This window comes from Saimiri boliviensis, chromosome 2 (genome assembly GCF_048565385.1).
Source record: "Saimiri boliviensis isolate mSaiBol1 chromosome 2, mSaiBol1.pri, whole genome shotgun sequence".
NCBI lineage: Eukaryota > Metazoa > Chordata > Mammalia > Primates > Cebidae > Saimiri > Saimiri boliviensis.
Window position 1 is genome coordinate 152,471,634 of NC_133450.1, and position 21,392 is coordinate 152,493,025.

Genomic DNA, 21,392 nt, shown 5'->3' on the forward strand with positions numbered 1-21,392 from the left:
CCTGAGGTGGCCAGTATCCAATGACCGATCAATATAGGACTATAAAGACAACATTGATCAACCCAGGATAGCTCTGAAAGGCCATGCCAGTAGGTCAGCTGAGGCCTTCCTTGGGAATGCACTGCAGTCCGACAGCTTCCTCTGCCTGATCCTGTTCCCTTCCCTTCCTTCAGTGGTGATCCCAAGAGCACACCCTCATAAACTTCCTGCAAGCAAGTCTCCATCTCAGGGTCTGCTTTCTTTGGTTTGGGGTTAACACCCAGACATCAGCATTATAAAGCTCCCTGGATGATTTCTTTTTTTTTTTTTTTTAAGATTGGGTCTCACTCTGTTTCCCAGGCTGGAGTGCAATGGCATGATCTTGGCTCACTGAAACCTCCACCTCCTGGGTTCAAGCAATTGTCCTGCCTCAGCCTCCCAAGTAGCTGGGACTACAGGCACATGCCACCATGCCCAGCTAATTTTTAAAATATTTTTAAGTAGAGACAGGGTTTCACCATGCTGGCTTCGCTGGGCTCCAACTCCTAACCTCAGGTGATCCACCTGCCTTGGTCTCCCAAGGTGCTGGGATTACAGGTGTGAGCCACCACGCCTGGCCTTCTCCAGGTGATTTTAATGAGGGTGAATAACCGCTGCTGAAAAGTCAGAATGTGGCAGTCAGTCAAAAGACAATTATTCAGCACTGAGCGCCAAGTATGCTGCTAGGTTTTTGGACCCACATGGAAAATAAGAAAGAGAGAAATTAAGAAAACTGACTCTGATTGCAAAGCTAGTAAGTGACAGAATTGGGATCTAAAACTAGAGAAACTGCTGTGTCCATTCTCCTAATCACTACGTTGTCTCCAAGATGATGGAGGGGAAGCAATAGGATGCCCAGGGACCCTAACCTGGCCATGCTGGATAGGAGTGGAGAGTGGGGTCAGAGAAGGATTCTGTAAGGAATGAGGTTTACGCTGAGATCTAAATAAAAAGAATGTAGGCAGAGGCAACAGGGAATGCAATAATCTAAGGTAGGAGAGAGCAAAGTGTGCCCCAGGAACTGATGGCTCAGTGTGATTAGAAAGGAAAACACAAGAGGTGAACCTGGGGAGGTGGCTGATACCAGAGCATGCCTTTTCCCTAAGAGCAACAGGAAGTCAAACGGTCCCTGCAGGGGAGGGTTGCAGCATGATAACTCTACATCCAGAGAGAGACAGATTGTAGGGGAATGAATAGCAGGCGAGGATGGTTTTTAATTCCAATTCTCAGATTCACTTTAAGACCAATAGCTCTCATCCAAAAATAGGGTAGTACCTCTAGGGCCATTTGGAAATGTGTGGAAATGATTTTGGTTGTTGCAATAATCACAGATGCTAACAATCCAGTAACGTGAGAAACGGCCTCACCACAAAGGCACAACTGTCCTCTTCAAAATGCCAAGGGGACCCACATAAGGAAATCGTGCTGTAAGCAAAGTGCAGAAGGCTTAACTGTAGGAATATAAATGTTCTAGGCCATAACAATGTGAAAGTTCAGTAATAGTATATCTGGGAGAATCTGGGAAGTCAAAGGGTAAGAGAGGTGAAGGGAAGTGTGGGGTAGGGAGAGATTTACTCATCTTAACATGGTGGGGTGTCAAGAGACACTGTCGAAAGTTTATGGATCTAAAAATAAATGGTTGAGTGTACTAAAGCTGTAAAGGGAAGCAAGAAAAATAAAAATAAAAACAAAACTAAAAATTATGAGGAAGAGAGAGAAAAGCAGAAGCAATAGAAGGAATAAGTTCCTTCTCTTTCATAATAGGGAGTCAGCCAACACAGTTAAGGTTCATGAATCAAGAAATGTAGGTGGAAATATATTTAGAGTTATGGGGGAAGCCATTGGTGAATCAGGAAGAAAAGCCATCAGAAAAACAAGAAGTAGAAATGGAATTTTAAATATTTATTTATTGAGATGGAATCTTGCTCTGTCACCCGGGCTGAAGTGCAGTGGCATGATCTTGGCTCACTGCAACCTCTGCCTCCCAGGTTCAAGTGATTCTTGTGACTCAGCCTCCTGAGTATGGGACTACAGGCATGTGCCATCACGCCTGGCTAACTTTTTGTATTTTTAGTACAGATGGGGTTTCACCATGTTGGTCAGGCTGGTCTCAAACTCCTGACTGCAGGTGATCCTCCCGCCTTGGCCTCCCAAAGTGCTGAGATTACAGGTGTGAGCCACTGCACCTGGCCAAATGAGGAGGTTAGTCTTGAAGTTTATTTATTTATTTATTTTGAGATGGAGTCTTGCTCTGTTGCCCAAGCTGGACTGCAGTGGCATGAACTCAGCTCACTGCAACCTCTGTCTCCTGGATTCAAGCGATTCTCCTGTCTCAGCCTCCCAAGTAGCTGGGACTACAGGCATGCTCTACCATGCCTGGCTAATTTTTGTATTTTTTTTAGTAGAGATGGGGTTTTGCTATGTTGGCCAGGCTGGTGTCGAACTCCTGATCTCAGGTGCTCCACTCGCCCAGACCTCCCAAAGGGTTGGTATTACAGGTGTGAGTCACTACGCCTGGCTGGAAGTAGCATTTTGAGTTCAGCAGTAGGAAGTAGTAAGGGAAACTCTGGCTTCTCATTTTATCCCTTGTCTTAAATGTATTTTTGTATGTTTATTTCCATCTGTATATGTTATATAAGTGAGTGAACTTTAGTTTTCTGCCTTACCCAATGCATGTCTCTAAGATGGATGTCAAATGGTTGTCTCACTCTCTGAGAAGCTATTTCTGCGTAACAGGGACCTGCCAAGAACTATGGGCCACTTTTAGGCATGCAGCCAGAGTTTTTCAGTGTTGAACTTACTGTCTCCTCATCCGCACTGGGGCTGAATCCATGACTAGTTCTTTGTAAGTACCATAAGAATTTCTCTGCCCCTGCTGGGTCTAGATCCATTTTCCCCTAAGTGCTTGTGAGGAACTGTGCAATTGCTGGGTGCCTCGGTAGTTGGCCTCCAGAGAAGACAAGGGCAAATTCCCTGGGGCACCCTTATCTGCTAGAAGGCATGCACCAATTCAGGTATAAGCAGAGATTCAATATGAAGAAATGAGTAGATACCTAAACAACCTATATTTGTAAACAGAGGATAAAGTAGGGTAGGGAGAGATGGGAGAGATGACTGGAGTGATGAGCAGGAGTTAGAATCCAGCGTGGCCCGAATTTCAACCCTCTCAACACTGGTTCAGGTGGGTCTCCATTTATCATTATTTTTTACAGCGACTGGTAAAAATACTCCTCTTTTTATGTAGCCCTTCCATGGGCTTTACATGACATTGCATGGTACTTAGTTGCTTACATATCTTAATCTACCATCTGTGATCTCTTCCTCCTCAAAGGTAGGGTCTGAGCCTCACTCATCTGTATATTTCTTGTATTGAGTGTATACCTAATAAACACTGGTTACGAAAATAAATGAATATATAAATAAATAAATGAAAGCCAAATGAATAAATAAAATGCTTATTTTATCCTCCTTTAAAAAATTAGCAAAATAGGTCATGGAGCGTAACAAAAATTCCATTACTTTCTGGTGCATCCCTGATTGTGGGACTCTGGTATTTGTGTGCACGCACACATAAGTGTGTGTGTGTGTGTGTGTGTGTTTGTGTGTGTGTGTTACTATAACTACTTGCAAGATAAATAATTGGTAATGGGAACTCAAGTTAGGTTTTGGAGATCCCTGAGAGGTGCAGAGAAACTTGGACTTCAGGACTAATAAATCAAAGAGGAAAGTTCAATAATGCTGCTGCAAGTGTCTGTCTATAAAATGACATTTATAGGAAGAAATGCTCATTCAAAAAACATTTGATATTGTCTAGGCAATGAGCTTAAAGAGCATGAGCCTAAGCTAAGGGTAGAAATGTGGCACCAGAAAGACCTATTTACTTTCTCTCTCCTCGACCAGCTAAGAAATATATCTCAATTTAGTTAGGTGATCAAAGTCTGATAGAATTACCCAAGGAATACTTATGACACTACCTAGTTAATTAGCATACAAATAATAAGAAGCTGTCTGTGAGATTGTGGTAAAGTTTATATGCTTCTACTCTGCTAGAGGTGCTAGAAATTAGTTTAACCCTTTCAAAAATCAGTAAGTCAACGAGGCTGCCATGCTATTCCTGCCTAGCAATGGAAAGTAACTTTTCTTTTTACCTAGCAATGGAAAAAAAGATTTTCCAAGATCTTTGATTAACCATGGTAAAGATTTAATCATGTCCTGGCCGGGTTTTGTAATGGACTAGAAGTAACCTGACAACATTGCGATAGGAGTGGTGTGCTAGGTTTCTTTAGCAGGAAGTTATAGATGGACACATCTATGATTCTGTCCACATGGTTGTAACCAAGAAAAGTTTGGGCTATGAATGTCTGTGCAGATTCTACTGTTCCCAGCTTCCCCAGGGGACCCTGGACTTTGGGTAGCTCCTGGATTTGAATGTGATTGACTGATTGATTGATTGATTCATTCATTCATTCATTCATTCAACAATGTTTACTGAGCTACCACTGTGTGAGTTATCTGTTTGAAGGATGGCACTTTCTTATTTTTCTTTGGGCTCCTTTCTTGCACAGATAGGATACTCAAGAGATATTAGCTGACTGACAGGCTGAAACCAAATGGATTTTTCCCACACTGGTTTCATATTTGAGTTGCAGTTGACAGAATTTATTGCATCTGTAAAACTTCTTTAAGTTTATGAGTTGCTAAGCTTGAGAGGTGACAGCTTTCTTTTCCATTCCACTTGCAGTAAAGATCTCTTTTTATATTCTCTTTTCTATCAAAATCAGATGCTGATGGTTACCTTACATAAATTCTCTCTGGCTAGGGCCACGATGGCTCTACACTTTTTAATAAGCTTCCTCATTTTGTTTTCAGCTAGAGCCTTAGGTTGTTAACCTTAAAGCCTTAATGCAGAACCAGGCTCACTGATTTCACCTTTTAAAAATACTAGCATTCCCACTAGCATGTGTATATGCGTTTGAGAGGGAGGGAAGGAGAGAGAGAGAATTATGACTCAAGTTTCAAACTAAAGTTCAGCTGTTGAACTTGGAGTTTTCATGTACTCCCAGTCTTGGATTAGTCTCAGGGAATTTAAAAGATAAACAAAAGCAAACTCTCTAGGTGATGCAATGCAGAGACCCAGAAAACAGAAAATAACTGAAGGATTAACTTGCATGTGCCTGGGAGTAGGGTGTGAGGGTGAGGCCATATGCCTGAACAGGAGGAAAACAATATATTATCAGTTGACAGTAGCTAGGTGGACATTCACAACCTAGCCCAGCTACTGAACATGGACACAGGACAAATAGCTCTATTGTACCTTGGTAGGCATGGGCTTCTTAAAGGTGATTTCCGCTTGCATCCAAACACCCCTTGGGGACTCCAACACAGACCAGACCTTCTCTTGAACCACATGGTTCTCTTCAAAGATATAAACTGCTAGGGTGTCACTCATTTTTAAAAATCCATAGATGGCATAATGAAAATGCAGACAATACTGCAAGTTTCCTGGGAGGGAGGGGCCATAGAGCCTTCCAATGTAGCCAGGCTGAGATGTGAACTTTGTGTTGGCTAGCAAGTAATACCCTGGGAACAAGAAAAAACATATCAGCAATGCAAAATAATCTAATCTAGATTAGCAAGTGGAAAAATGTCATTAAAGTGGAAGAACTAGCCAGCAAAGACTACCAGCTGTGCCTTAAACGATAGAACGCATTTTCTAATGTCTGTGGCTTAAGTGACAGAAAATATCTATGCGCCTCTGTTGAAATGAAACCTTGTTCAATTCTAAGTAAACTTTAGAAACCGGTACACATTTTCTATAGCATATGTCCAGATTCCAGTCATTCATTAGGATTTACACTTTTCATGAAAGAAAAAGGATGAAATCATCTTGGGGATACCAGCTGCCTGGGTCAACCATCTGGCTTAGATTATATATTCTGAGGACTGAACTATAGTGAATGGAAGGTCCAGGGCAGATTTTTCTTTATGATCTCTGTAGTGATAGAGATGGCGGGATTCCAGGCTGGCCTGGCAGTCTTTGTGGAGGTTTTTGTGTCTGGGCACAGCCTACTCCTCTCTTGGTCAAATGTTAAACCCGCCCTTGAAGAGCAAGTTTTTCATCAGATGGATCCTCCCGGGTGCTGAAGATCTATGTTCTTCCTTTATTCCTTCTAAGTAACATAAAGAAAAATAAGATCAGGAACCTTCCCCTTCCAATTTCTCCATGGTCAATTTAACGTGGGTTCATATATCGTAGAAAGTCTAGGCAGAAAAGAAAAAAGAAAACACCTTATTTTTTCTCTTTCTTTTTTCTGCTCCTCCTCCTGTTAGTTTTCATTTGGGTGCCTCAATCTTTGTATACAGTTTAGTTTTACCCAGTTACTTAACTCAAAAGAAGAGAAAGACATACTGGAGCTCTCTCTCCCTCCATACATAAAAAGGGCACGTGAGGACACATGAGAAGGTAGCCATCTGCAAGCTAGGAAGAGCGCCCTTACCAGAAACCACCCTGACGGCACCTTAATTTTGAACTCGCAACCTCCAGAACTGTGAGGAAATCATTTCTGTTGTTCAAACCACCCAGTTTGTGGTATTTTGTTAGGGCAGCTTGAGCAGACTATTATGGGTGGCCATATGACAGCCAGAACAACCTTTTTGAAACCTAGGTTTCATCTGTCTTTTTTTCTGCTTAAAACCTCTCAGTGGCTTCTCATGGCCTCTATAATAAAATTCCAAATGCTTCCTGTGGCCTGCCACACCCAGGATCTATCTCCCTCTCTAACATCATTCTCCTCCCCACCCTTCCTCCTCACGGCACAGCCACACAGACCTTCCTACCCTGTGGTGTGACCAGCTCTTTCCAAATTCGAGGCCTTCACAGATGTTGCTCCCTCTGCCTGGGTCACTCCCATTATCCCAGCTAACGGCAGCTTCCCTCAGAGAAACCTTCCCTGAATCCCAGACAAGATTAGATTCTTCTATTATCTCTCAGAGTTCACTCTTCATTTTGTTCTACTGTGAAAGAAGGAGAAAAGAAAGTGCCACCCCCAAATATGTCACTTTGGTATATTGATTATTTTGAGGTAAAGTCACTTGAGAAACAGCAGAGGCAGGAAGGACCCTCTGACATCTCCCTTTTTCTGAAACTTAAAAGCAGATCATAAAATTTCCCATGAACAAGGTGTTCTCCCGGTACCAGAAGGGGAAGAACATTCTGTCACTAAAGACTGGGAGTCGACATCAAAATGGATCTGTACAAACAAACCTACTAAAATAATCCTTTTCTTCCATTCGCTTCCTCCATATATTTCCAAGTCACTTTCCCATAATTCACTGCCTCTGGAAACTTCAGCACCCCCCCACCCCTTTGTCTTGTTGCTTCTCCACAATTTTACCATCCCTTGTTTGAAATGGTATTTAAGCTCTCAGACCTATCTGCTTCTTTGGATCTTCATTGTTTTGATGAAGGCTCCCAACTGCAAGTAAAAATATTAAATAAAAATTGTATTTTTTTTCTTGTTACTCTGTCTGACATCACTTTACCTCTCAGGTCCAAACATGGAACCTAAGGGGGTAGAGGAAAAGTTTTTCCTCCCTGACAGCACTTACCACACCCTGTGATTATAAGTTTGTTTGTGTATACATTTGTCTAATGTTTCTCTTGCCCATTGAAAAGACTGTTGGCCAGTGAAGGTGAGATTCATTTCAGATTTGTTCACTATTATATTCCCCAGGAGTTAGTCCACTTAAATGTTTTATTGCCTTGAAAATGGGCAAACTGAGAGTAGGGTGAGTCTTTTTGTCCTTAAAAGCTTCCCATTTCATCAGTTCACTGCTCCCAGAACTCAAATGATTTTCTAGAGATGATTTTCCAGTTCATCAGCCCAAGGTCAGAATAGATTTGGTAGGGCCTTTATTTCTACAAGTTAGGCAACCTCTAAGAAAAGAATACAAAATTACAAGTATTAAATTGTGAGGGCTCTTTCAAGGCCTTTCTCAGGGCTGGTACAAGGCGGGGGCCCTGGAACCTAAGTTTCACCAGCTCCATGGTAAACTCACCCCGGTCCCCAGGATATAAACATGTGTTGAATAAGTGAAAGAGACATGGAACTTTTTGAGATCAAGCTCTTCACACTTGTTTCCACTGGTATGGGCTCCAAAAAGTCTGTCATTAAATTAATAGGTAATCCCTACACAAAGACCTCAGACTCTTGTTTCCAAAAGCTCCTTATAAATATATCCGTCGAGTGTCCACTCAACATTTCTAACAGCTTTTCCCCTCCACAGATTTTTTTAAATTGTAATAAAATACAAATGGTATAAAATTTACCATTCAACCATTTTAAAGAGTACAGTTTAGCGGCATTTTGAGCATTCACAATGCTGTGCAAGCATCACCACTGTGTAGTTCCACATCACTTTCATCACCCAAAGGCAACCCCATACTCATTAAACACTCTTATTCCCTCTGCCCCAGCCCCTGGCAACCACTGAAATCTACTTTTTATCTGTGAGAATATGTCTCTTCTGGGAGATTTCATATAAATATAATTCAGCAGATTTGTTTCTTAAAGGTATTGCATCTAAAGTGAGTTCCAAAATAATTTACAAGGATTTGCCTGTTTAATTAACTAGCAAATACGTCTGTTAGCACAGCAACTTGAATTCCAATTTTAAAAAATGGTCAAACCTAAGACTGCTGATTGTCTTTGCTTCTTCGCAGCTGCCTTTCTTCTTTGTCAGGGTCTTTGCAGGTATGAAGTAGGAATGGCCAGTGAAGCTTAACAACCACCCAAGATGCCCCCAGTAGATGGTTCCCTGATTTACCTAAGCCTGTGGTGTGGTCTCCAGCCCGATACATGTTTGGTTTTACTTTCACTCGGGTCCAACCCGGACCTTCTTTGTCTTGGTAAAAGTTGCAGAGGTCTTGCTCAAAATTGCAGCTGGCTTCCACGGCACTGAACAGAAGTTCTGAGCAAAGGACAAGCAAAGTTAATGACAATCAATCCCAAAGATCTCAAAGGACTACATCAACTGGTGGATGGATATTTATATATACATACTTGTGCTGGGGAGACCAAAAAGTAAAACACAACTAAATGTCTTTACCAAAATGGCATGCTGACGGGTTAGCATCAAACCAATGTTTCAACATGACAGGAAAATTGTTCTTTTCCTCTCTAAAGGGAGGGGAGAAAAGAGCACCGTTCATATTATAAAAATGAAGTACTAGACGTCAAAAGAAATTTCCTTTCATGGCTGTGAACACGTATTCATTTACTTCTTCGCAATTCACAATTCATTGGTACATAATTTAAAAGAAAGAAAGAAAAAGATTTTAAGGGACTCAATCTGTCTCTAAGGTAAAATATTTTAAGATATAGTATTTTATAGACACAATTTTCCTTTGTTGCTTAATCGCTGTGTCAGAAACACAGCTGCTGTCTCCTCTGACATCAGTAGCAGGAGCTGATCTGCTTGAACAAAGTCATCACTCAGTTTAAATCATGCAGGTCAAAGAGTCACAGCTCTGTTATGGGTACTGCTATCGCTTTGACTTCGCTGAGTTCTAGTATTATTTACCCTGGTCTATAAATACCTCAGCCCAGATGGCTGGAAGGAACATAAAGATTTCTGCTGTTTGAAAAGACATACAAATGGCCAACAGGTATATGAAAAAATGTTCAACATCACTAATCAGAAGAGAAGTGATGCAAATTAAAACCGCAACAGGATATCATCTTAGTTAGATGACTATTAGTAAAAAGACAAAAATTAACAGATATTGGTAAGGATGTGGAGAAAAGGAAACTCTTATACACTGTTGATGAAAATGTAAACTAGTATACCCACTATGGAAAACAGTGTGGAGATTTCTTAGAAAAATGAAAATAGAACTACCATTCAATCCAGCAATCCCATTACTGGGTATCTATTCAAAGGAAAAGAAATTAATATATCAAAGGATGCCTGCACTCGTATGTTTATCTCAGCACTGTTAGCAGTAGCAAGAATAAGGAATCAAACTAAGTTCCCATTAACAGATGAATGAATAAAGTAAGTTTCATATGTACACACAAGCTGGAAGAGTATTCATCCATAAAAAGAATGAAATTATGTCATTTGCAGCAACATGGTTAGAACTGGAGGTCATTATCTTAAGTGAAACAAGTCAGACACAGAAACACAAATACTGCACATTCTCACCCATAAGTGGGAGCTAAATAATGTATACACCCTGATACAGACAGTGCAATAGGCAATGGAGACTTAGAAGGGTGAGGGAGTAGGAGGGGGTATGTAAGATAAGAAATTCCTTAACGGGTACAATGTATGTTACTCTGGGATGGATACCTTGAAATCCTCACTTAACACTATGCAATCTATGCTTGTAACAAAACTGTTATTGTACCACATACATTTATACAAATAAAGATTTCTGCTCTTCTGAGAATAACTTTTAATCCTATCAACAAATGGCTTGTAAATCATAGTGTTCAGATCGCCTTCTTAGACCAGAGGGGATGTGACTGTAGCAGGTGGGATATATTTGGTGTAGCCAAGTGTGATTCTTGTCTGCATGCTAGAATGCAGACATGTCTAACAGTTGAGGACCAAGGAGAGAGGACATGTGTTGAATAACTGGAAAATTATCTCTAGAGAAACATTTGAGCTCTTGGAGCAGTGAGCTGATGAAACAGCTCACTATAAAAACTTCCTATATTCTCAATTTGTCAATTTCCAAAGCAAGAAAACATTCAGGTGGGCTGAGGAACTGACCCAGATAAAAGTGGACGAAAGAGGCATGGCAACCAAATGCTACCAGGGATGCAAGATTTAATCTTGGTCCAGAAAAACAAATACGGGGCAAATGGAAACATTGGTGCATGGACTAAAAGTAAGTTGATAATGTTGTATCATTGTTAAATATCCTGAACTCCATAATTAACCTATAGTTACACTGAAGAATGTATTTGGTTATAAAATACACACTAAAATATTTAGCAGTAAAGGGGCATGATGTTTGTAACCTATTCTTAAATGGTAGATAAAACAAACACGGCAAAATGTTAATTTGTAGAGCTGGGTGAATAGTCTACAGGAGTTCCAACCATGTTGCCCAGGCTGGTCTCCAACTCCTGAGCTCAAGCAATCCACCCTCCTTTGCCTCCCAAAGTGCTGGGATTACAGGGGTATGCCACTACACCCAGCCTGGATATAGAGGGGATTTTTAGTGTAGTTTTAGGTTCTACTAGTTCTAAACACTACTAGTTCATTGTAGTGTTCTTGCAAACTTTGTCTGATTTTGAAATAATAGAAAATTAAAGAGTTCCAAGAAAATTGAATTTTAAAAAGTAACTGATTAACACCACCTTACAAAAAAAAAAAAAAAAAAAGAAGAATCCAAGACAATTAAATTTTAAAAAGTAACTGATTAACACCACATTACAAACAAAAAAGAAGAATAGGAAGAAAATGTTCCTGTGTAACTAGAACCTGATTGTATCTCAGGCGACATGCCCTAGGAAGCGCACCAGGAGCAAACCCAGATGAGTCAGACTGGAGAAGAGGAAATGAAGAAAATTCTCAATGCTCTAAGACTGGTGGATTAGCTCACACCCTGCTCTGCCTGATTCTGTCAGCACCAGGGTATATCTTTAAGCCCTGAAGACAAAGTCTGTGAAAAATAAACAGGATGTTATACAAACAAGGATCCTTTGACATTCTCCCATGGAGATTTGAGAGCACAGGAAACCCCATTAAGGTCTTCAGTATGAGTCACCCCTCTGCTACTGGGTAATACAAAACAAAAAACAAAACAAACAAAACAAATGAAAATCTCAAATCCACAGACGGCCATCTAACTCAGGAAATGGGATGGCACTGCCAAGCGCCATGCACGAAGAGAACAGGTCAGTGAATTCCTCATCAGGAATCAATCTTCCCCCCAACGCCCCTCCTTTTTCCTTTCTCCCAGCTAGAGAGGGTAGAAGGAGGAATGAATCTTAAAGCAGTGCCCTTTGGTAACTGCAAGACAATCTTAACTCAGTTATTAGGTGTGTGGAAGGGGGTGGAAGTGGCATAAAAACGTGGAAGTTTATAGGAGTTTTATTCATAAGCACCAAAACATGAAAACAACCAAGCCATGTCCTTCGGCAGGTGAATGGATACATAAACTGTGGTACCTCCAGACAACTAAACATCACTCAGTGCTAAGAAGGAATGAGCCAGCTGCGAAACGATATGGAGTAAACGTAGTAATACATACTACGAAGTGAAGGAAGCCAGTCTGAAAAGGCTACATACTATATGATTCCAACTATATGGCATTCTTCAAAAGGCAAAACTATGGTGACAGTAAAAAGATCAGTAGTTGCCATGGGTTGCAGGGAGGGAGGGGTGAATAGAGAAAACATACATGGTTTTTGTTTGTTTGGTCATTTGTTTTTTGAGATAGGGTCTCATTTTGTGACCCAGGCTGGAGTGCAGTGGTACAATCTTGGCTCACTGTAGCCTCTACCTTCTGGATTTAACCTATCCTCCCACTTTAGCCTCCTCAGTAGCTGGAACCATAGGCATTCACCACCATGCCTAATTTTTTTTTTTTTTTTTAAATAGAGACAGGGTTTTACCATGCTGCCCAGGCTGGTCTCCAACTCCTGGGCTCAAGCAATCCACCCTCCGTTGCCTCCCCAAATGCTGGGATTACAGGTATGTGCCACCACTCCTGACCTGAATATAGAGAGGGCTTTTAGGGTAATGAAAATATTCTGTATGATACTACACTGAGAGATACATGCCATTATACATTTGTCCAAATCCATAGAGTATACAACACCATGAGTGAATCTTAATGTAAACTATGGACTCTGGGGGACAGTGATGCATACGGAGGCAAGGGGACTGTGAGAGACCTCTGTACCTTCCTCTCAATTTTGCTGTGAACCTAAACTATACTAAAAAATGATGCCTATCAAAACAACTTAAAAGTAAGAAAGGACAACTTCTCTCCATGGTGACAGACTAGGTCATATATAAAAGATTTTTCTGATGATGTAACTGTATTACTTCACTAATGAATATATTTGAAATGGATTTTCCTGGGGTCCTGAGGAGGTCTGATTAAAAAAAAAAATCTGGAAAGCATAACTCAGGGGCTAAATCTTTTTCACCTAGAGTGCTGCCGCTACCCTGAGACAGTTCCGATTCCTCAAGATGGGGCCAGAGGCCTGTTTCTAACCCGGGTGGATGCAGAGCTTTTGCTTCAAGCTTGTTTCAGAGGTGTTAGTAAAGGGCGGATCCCAAATTGAGCTGCTGGGAAGTGTAATGACATATTTGAAGCACAGGGAGGAATCAGAGACAGTTGGAAGCCTCTGAGCATTTGTTGATGATCAAGAAAAAAAGAAGAAAAGAACTACAGCCCCTTTAAGCAACTCACCAAAAAGCATCATAATGTAAGGTTTCATTAATTACTTGCTTTTTGACATTTGAACTTTTTAGAAATGAGAAGCTTTGAACATAATCTAATTAGCTGGAGTGCACTGCAATTTTAGAATAGTTGGGAGCATTTCCCATCCTTTCCTCTGCTCCATGGGAGTTATGGAGAGAAACTCAGCATCGGTCCCACAGATCCAAAAGGCTCATCAGCCCCTGAGTGCTGAAAGATAGATACTGGGGACCTAACCTCACACGGTGGTTTTATGTGAGCATAAGCCAGCCCGAGAGCAGGCTGAGACAGCTCAAAGCTGGCTTGGGTAGGAGAAGCAGTAGGACATGCCACCACACTGAAGACCTATGGAGAAACAAAGGCCTGGGTCACTGACTAGGCTGTGGAGACCCTCTGGGGTGTTTAAGAAAAGGCAGGCTGTGGCAACCTCAGCTGTAGCCTAGGCAGCAACTGCGCCTGGGTTTCCATATAGACAAGAGGTCAGGGCAGTGTGTTGTCAGTGAATGGCTGATATTGGGATTCAGGTAGTGATCCCCTGAGAGGCGTACCCGTGAGTGTTAGGATCTACGCAGTCCCTGGCCTGGGTGTGGGGGCCCTAAATCCAGACAGGAGGTTGGGTCTGCCTATGGCAGGGCAGTCGAGCTCTCAGTTTGAGGCTGGGCATTATGGCAGGATTCCTAGAAGTGAATTGGGTCACCTCTTCAGGCATTCAAAGATTTACAGACCAAAAGAAAGGCTTGCCCCCATCTTCTAAACTTTGAGATAAACATGGTTGTGAAGGGGGAAAGTGTGGGTGCAAAGGGATGGAAAGGCAAGTGGGGGTGGTCTCACTGTCCTCTGGAAGGGCCACCTGACATTGCTGTTGAGCACCTGTGACTATGAGATGGGTCTCAGGTCTGGGAGACTGGATTAACTCTAAACCCAACCAGACGGTGGGAACAAGATGCTTCATATGTTGATATAATTCCTGTCTCAGCCTATTAGGGAGATGAGAGAAGAAAATGCTAGATCCAGCTGGGAAAAGCAGAGACAAGAAGGCTGGAGCTAACCAAGATAAGGAAAAAAAATGTTGGCACCTGTTATGAAACAGAAGGGCATAAACTATTTGTGAAATGTAAGATCAAGTATCAAAACTAGTAGGCTCAGCATCTAAAGACTCCATCTGGCCCACACCTGCTCAGTGAAAGACATAAAGCAGGCTCCAGCTGACACAGTCATAAGCCAGTGCCCTTTGCTGGTTCTCTTTAGTTGCAATCTGACCCACAGTTCTCCAGGGATGGGTGAGCATTATTTTCAAAATAAAGTAAATATTGTCTCATGATGAAGCATTTTCTGTGTGTCATACTCTGTGCTAAGGCATTCACAGACATTAACTCACTAACCTTCTCAACAACTCTATGAAACAGATTTTTCCATCTTTGTTATAGATGTGGAAATAGAGTCTCAAAGAAGTTAAATAACGTGACCCGTGCCACACAGCTTGGAAGTGGCAGAATAGGGATGTAAATCCACATTCCTGGTGGACTGAACATAACACTATGATGATGCAATTAAACCATTTAAAGCCAAGCTGGCCTAGTGGGAAGTTCTGAAGATCAATATGGAGCCTTGGTTAACTTAACTGTATAAGAACTCATATCTATGGAAGTTCCTGCACAGAAGGAGTCTGTACTTTGCAGACTGAGGGGTCAACAGCCCTCTTAGCACATGGTCCTCATTTTGCTGGAATCTTTCTTTTCCTTTCACCAGACAGACCACCAGTATAGTAGGAAAAAGCTCACACAAATTCCGTTTTTTCAAAAGGAGGAGCATTTCTGAACACTACTTCTGGGTGACTCAGTCGGTTCTATTTCCTCCAGCTGCCTCCTCACCCACCACCTGCCCAGTGCAGATATTAAACACCTCTTCTCCCATTGACGAAACTGGGGAATGTAAAATTTCAGTGTAACTGCCTCATGTGAGAAAAAAGACCCTTTCTAAAAATAATGATAAAGAGGTTGTGGAATTACTATGAATGTAATTGAAATATTAACTGATAAAATTAGGGAGGAATCAAATGTAGAGGAGTAAAACAATGTTGGTTTCTGTGTTCTGTTAAAGTTAGAGACTCTTAATCCTTGATTACTGTTTGGATTAAATCATGAAAATGTATGTAAATCTAGTCTGGTTTTAGCAGTTTAACCACCTTTTTAAAAAAGTTGGAATTAGGAAAAATAGTATTCAGTTTCAGCAAATTAGTAGATTTCTCTCTAGTTTTGAGTTCAAATGGAAATTTTTTTAACGTAAACTGTGGCTCATGCCTATAATATGAACACTTTGGGAGGCCAAGGTGGGGAGATCCCTTGAGAGTTTAGGAGTTCAACACCAGCCTAAGCAACATAATGAGACCTCATCTCTACTAAAACAAACAAACAAGCAAAAAGCTAGCCAAGCCCAGCTACTCAGGAGGCTGAGACAGGAAGATCACTTGAGCCCAGAAGTTTGAGGCTGTAGTGAGCTGTGGTTGCACCACTGCACTCTATCCTGGGTGACAGAGTGAGACCCTCAGTTCCCCTCATCAAAAAAAATTTCTTTCTTAGTTCTGTGACTTGTAGAGTATATCTGAAATCATATTAAATTACGAATCAACTCTATCTTAAGTGCAAGACCTCAAAAGGGTAGTTCATAATTTTTTTTTCCATGCTACCAAACCCAGAATAAGGACTCATTGATTAGGTGGGGTGACCATAGCGTTTCCCTTGGTCTCTCAAGGAAACAAACTCACTTAAAAGTAAAGCCCATTTGATTTATCTGGGTTATTATTAATATATTATTATCCTTCTTATTACAAAACATTTGTTTTCTAATTGACTTTGAATCCATTTACTTATGTTTTTCCAGAGAGTAGAAATAATCTTCTCATTTTAAACATCAAATTTATGAAATCACAAAACTGATCATGGTAAAATAATTTGAGGGTTCACCTTGGAAGGGGAAATTAACTTAATTCAGAGCACATGCTATTTGGCTAAAACCGTCTAGAGATGTCTACCAAATATTAACATCTTTAAACGTGAGGACATTTATAAATTTTGGATACGTACAGTTGGAAAGGGATATTAAAATATATTATTCTATTCGGTAGATTGTGAGAGCTTTGTCTATCTACCCAGCCACCCATAAATGGACCCAAGATAGCCTCTAAAAAGAAAGATGGAGTGAGAACACGTTAGTATTATTCCATTTTCTTTCCCTGGAAAGGAAAGATGAGAGCTTCCTAAGATCGGACAACTGGCTGATGGCATCAGAAACATTAGATTCCCTCTTTGAGGGGGGAAAGAGTAATATTCCAGAAGAATGACTCTTAGATCAAATAGTTTTTTAAGGATGAGACAAGGGGAAAGAAATGAAAATTGAAAGCAATTAAAATACGTTCTGACCACAAAAATCTATTGAAACAGGAACAACTCAAAAATGTCATGATAAATAGAGAATGCTCACGTGTCTGATTCTGGCAGGTAACAGGAGAGAACGAAATATCATCCAGGGCAACATAACCTCCTTTGGGACCATTGAAAGCAACTTCGAAAATAACCTGCAGAGGAAAATGGCATTCTGTCACATGTCCACATATTTTCTGTTCGGCTTAAGTGCTCTTAATGATTTAAAATGACACATCAATCAAACCAGATGAAGCCAAATTACAAGGAGTCATGGAATCAGGTTTCCAAATATGAACTTCGGCAGTACCCGCCTCAACCCACAGTCTCTTTTTGGGAGAATAAAACTATTCTGACCTGAGTGCCTATGGGACACTCACACATCCTCAAAAGTCATACGTTGAAATATGAATCCCTAAAGGAATGGTAATAGAAGGTGGGGCTTTTTAGGAGGTGATTAGGCTTTGGAATGGGATTGGTGCCCTTGTAAGTGAGGCCCAGGGGAGCTCATTTGACCCTTCTGGAATTTGAGGACACAATGAGCAGGTACCACATGGACCAGGAAACAGGCCCTCACCAGATGCCAGATCTGCCGACACTTTGATCTGGGACTTCTCAGACTTCAGAACTGTAAGAAATACATTGCTGTTGTTGATAAATGACTAGTCTATGGCATTTAGTTATAGCAGCCTGAATGGACCAAGACAGAGTCTCTAAAGTTGCATTTTACTGGTGGATATGCCCCTCTTCCTTGAGTGTCAGCTGAAGTGCCTACGTCATTTCTGCTAGAACTACAGAACTAATTAGCATTATGAACTTCAGTTAAAGGAAAAATCAGCTAAGTAAAGAAAGCAGGCCAGGTTTTGTTACCCGCCTGCCATCTCTCAGGAGCTAAGGCCCTCTGAGTTCCTTTCCTTCTTCCTACATGAACCCTACATGAAGGCCTGGAAATAGATGGAACAGTCAGAGATAAGAACCCCAATCTCAGCATGTCCAAGTATATTCCAATGGTTAGAAAGAACCTGGGCCAATGACTTACACCCCTTGAGTTTTGCTTTCTTCTCTGCTACCAACTTTAACTGTGAGTGAAATTGACCACCTTCTGCCTGTGACCATGGTGGATCACATGTCAGCATAGCTTTTACCTGTGTTGGAAAAACCACCCAGGTGTGCAGTCTTCTCTGTGTGAGTTAATAACCTGAGAAGACTCAGCACAGAACAGGGCTTGAAACTTCAGTACCTACGAAGGCCAGGTAGGTAGTGGAAATGCAGAATAGGGCTTGGTATGGTGGAGCCTCTTGTGAAACAGAGACAGAAACCCCCGTTTAAAGCGTCAGCTGTCACTCAGCTCCATCAATTGCTGATGTGTGGGAAGTCAGGCCTGTTATGGGTTGAACTGTGTCCCCTGCCCAGCCCCCCAACACAATTCCTGTGTTGAAGTGTCAACCTCTAGTATTTCAGTATGTGACCTTATTTGGGAATAGGGTCACTGCAAATGTAATTAGTTAAGATGAGGTCACGCTGGAGTAGAGTGAGCCTCTAATTTAAATGACTGGTGTTCTTATAAAAAAGAGAACTTTTTATGTAGAGATACACACATACACACGCACACACAGAATGTCAAGTGAAAATGAAGGCAGACAGCTGTAAGTCAAGGAATGCAAAAGATTGCCAGCACACCACCAGAAATGGGAGTGAGGCATAGGACAGATTCTCACAGCCCTCAGGAGGAACAAGCCCTGCCAACACCTTGATCATGAACTTCTGGCCTCCAGAACTATGACATATGAAATTTACGTTTTTTAAGCCACTTCTTTTGGGCTACTTTGATATGGGAAGCCCTAGTAAACAAATATGAGGTCTAATGTCTCTGTATCTAGCAAATTATCAAGAGAATCTGACTCTAGATTTCACTTGAAATCTTTGAGTTTGTTAATGTTGGAAATTAATTCAAAAATTAAAACAAAAATGAGATGAAAAACCACATTCCACAGACAGGCAGATCACTATTGTGGACTAGATTTGACCTGTAGGCTTCTAGTTTGCAGCAGCTTCTGAATAGAACAGTTTCTTGGAGACAGCCCAGAGTTCAAATCTCATTTTCATCACTTACTAGCTAGATGAGCCTGGATACATCACTGTATTAGTCTGTTTTCAAGCTGCTGACAAAGACATACCGAGACTGGGTAATTTATACAGGAAAAAAGGGTTTAATGGACTTACAGTTCCATGTGGCTGGGGAAGCCTCGCAATCATGGCAGAAGGCAAGGAGGAGCAAGTCACATCTTATTTGGATGGCAGCAGGAAAAGAGGAGAAAAGAGAGCTTGTGCAGGGAAACTCATCCTTATAAAACTGTCAGATCTCATGAGACTTATTCATTCTCATGAGAACAGCATGGGAAAGAACTGCCCCCATGATTCAATTACCTTCCCTGGGTCCCTCCTGCAATATGTGGGAATTCAAGATGAGATTTGGGTGGGGACACAGCCAAACCATCTCAATCACTTAACCTCCCAGGATCTCAGTTTTCTTATCTATCAAACACCTGTCTTGTAGGACTGTTGAGGAGATTAAATGCGATAATGTATACAAATATCTGATCACAGAATCAGGTACAAAATAAACTCTGAACTAATTTTACATCTTTTTCTGTAGGTTGCTTGGCTGCAGTGGCTCATGCCTGGAATCCCAGCACTTTTGGAGGCTGAGGTGGGCAGATCACTTGAGCTCAGGAGTTCCAGACAGCCTGGGCAACATGGTGAAACCTCATCTCTACAAAAAATGCAAAAATTAGCCGAGTGTGGTGCTACATGCCTATAGTCCCAACTACTTGGGAGGCTGAGATGAGAGGATTGCTTGAACCTGGGAGGCAGAAGCTGCAGTGAGCCAAGATCATGCCATTGCACTCAAGCCTGGGTGGTGGAGCGAGCCCTGTTTCAAAAATTATATATATATTTTCTTTCTGCAGGTTGACTCCCTCTTGAGCTTCTATTCAGGTTCTAGCCTATTAGCCACTAATTAGTTTGAGCAGGTCCATTTTTCTCCAGGCCTCAGTTTCTTCATTTTTGAAAAGAAAAAGTTTGGACAAAAGAGTTCTTAAAAGTAACTTTCACCTTAAGAGCAATGCTTCCACAGGGACCTGGTATCTAAACTCTCCAAAATCCAAGGAGAACCCTAGAAGTTTATCGTTGCCAAGGGGAAGGGCTGTGAATGAAGGAAAAGATGTAGACTTATGAGAAGGGGCAAATTAAGATTACAAACTTAACACAGGTTCATGACATTTAGCTCTCAAAGCACTAGCTGGTAAAGAAAGTGAACAGAATTTATACTGAGCTGATGCAGTAAGAATGCTATTCCTGAGCAGCGTTTGCTAATCACAGCCTCTGTGCCAATGTTCTCTTGTTCAGACAGTCTCCAATGTTGGTTTTCCTTCTCAAAATTCACTTGAGAATGTGGTGACACTAAACTCATTGATTTCTTCAGGACAAGTTTCTTTTCCTGACGAGTGAGAACAAAGAACACCAGTGAGTAGTTCAGACTAACAGAGCAGAATCACATGTGTTGACCCAAAGGATGCGTATTGAGGTTTAGTAGCGTCTAGAGTTGTAACTTTTCAAGTACCTATTTTAAAAAATTCAGCCAAGTGTGATTCAGACAAACGTTGCTGAGGAGTTTATGGTTGGATGAAAGGAGCTGGTAAAGAGAACGCTGTCAGTGTGTGTGCGGGACTCATTTGACTTTGATAGAAAACTTTTGAAGCAGTACATGTATTTCTTTTTCTCCTTATAATACAGAAAATTTTCCACTGGGTTGCAAGAACAAATGAAGACCTGGTTGGACTTTGGGATAGAAAATAGCACACATTCTGCAAAAGACACTGTGCTCTCTCTAGAATGGTTTTTTTTTTGTTGTTGTTTGTTTGTTTGTTTTTTTGCAAGGTGGTGGGGGAGGTAAATAGGAAGGGAGTGTGGGGAGAGGCAGGCATGCCATCAGTAGATGAAACACATCAGAAACCAAGACCCAACCCTGTTCTCTGCAGCTCTACATCAGGCTAGCAGATGGCACCACTGAAACCCATCCAGAGGAATAATCTGCTTTGGCACTTTAAAGGGAACTGGAGAAGATACTGTAAAAAGCACAAAGTGAAATGGGGGATATTAATAACTTGGGGTAACTGAGACTCTACTTATAGCTCCAAATTTTTATAGCAATCTTACAGCAACCACATTGCTGCACCCACTGATTCCAGAACTCTATGGGGTCCTCAAACAGAGCTGGGCCTCCTTCCTCAGCTTTGGGTCAGATTTTAGTCCAGGAACTTAGTTACTCAGTTCTCTGGCATTCACCAGCTGTGTGACCTAGAAAAAAAAAAGTCCAGTTTCTTGGACACTCTGTTTTCTTTCTTCTTTTCTGTAAATACGGACATAATTTTATCGACTTGGCTGGATAGTCAGAACTGAAGGTGCTCATAGGTGCTGAAGTACATGCATAGATATAAACGTATTAA

General features: G+C 41.3%; 1 protein-coding gene across 5 annotated transcripts in view; it reads right to left on the reverse strand.

The window, feature by feature from the left end:
- MAMDC2 (MAM domain containing 2) overlaps positions 1 to 21,392 on the reverse strand; it is a 304,045-nt gene that overhangs the window by 62,199 nt on the left and 220,454 nt on the right. For all 5 annotated transcript variants that reach the window (XM_074394698.1, XM_074394696.1, XM_003935631.4 and 2 more), the window contains 3 exons: positions 16,946 to 17,039; positions 8,845 to 8,988; positions 5,333 to 5,598 (listed from right to left, as the gene is read on the reverse strand). In XM_074394698.1, coding sequence (XP_074250799.1) covers positions 5,333 to 5,598; positions 8,845 to 8,988; positions 16,946 to 17,039 — 504 coding nt within the window. The remainder of the gene's footprint in view (positions 1 to 5,332; positions 5,599 to 8,844; positions 8,989 to 16,945; positions 17,040 to 21,392) is intronic.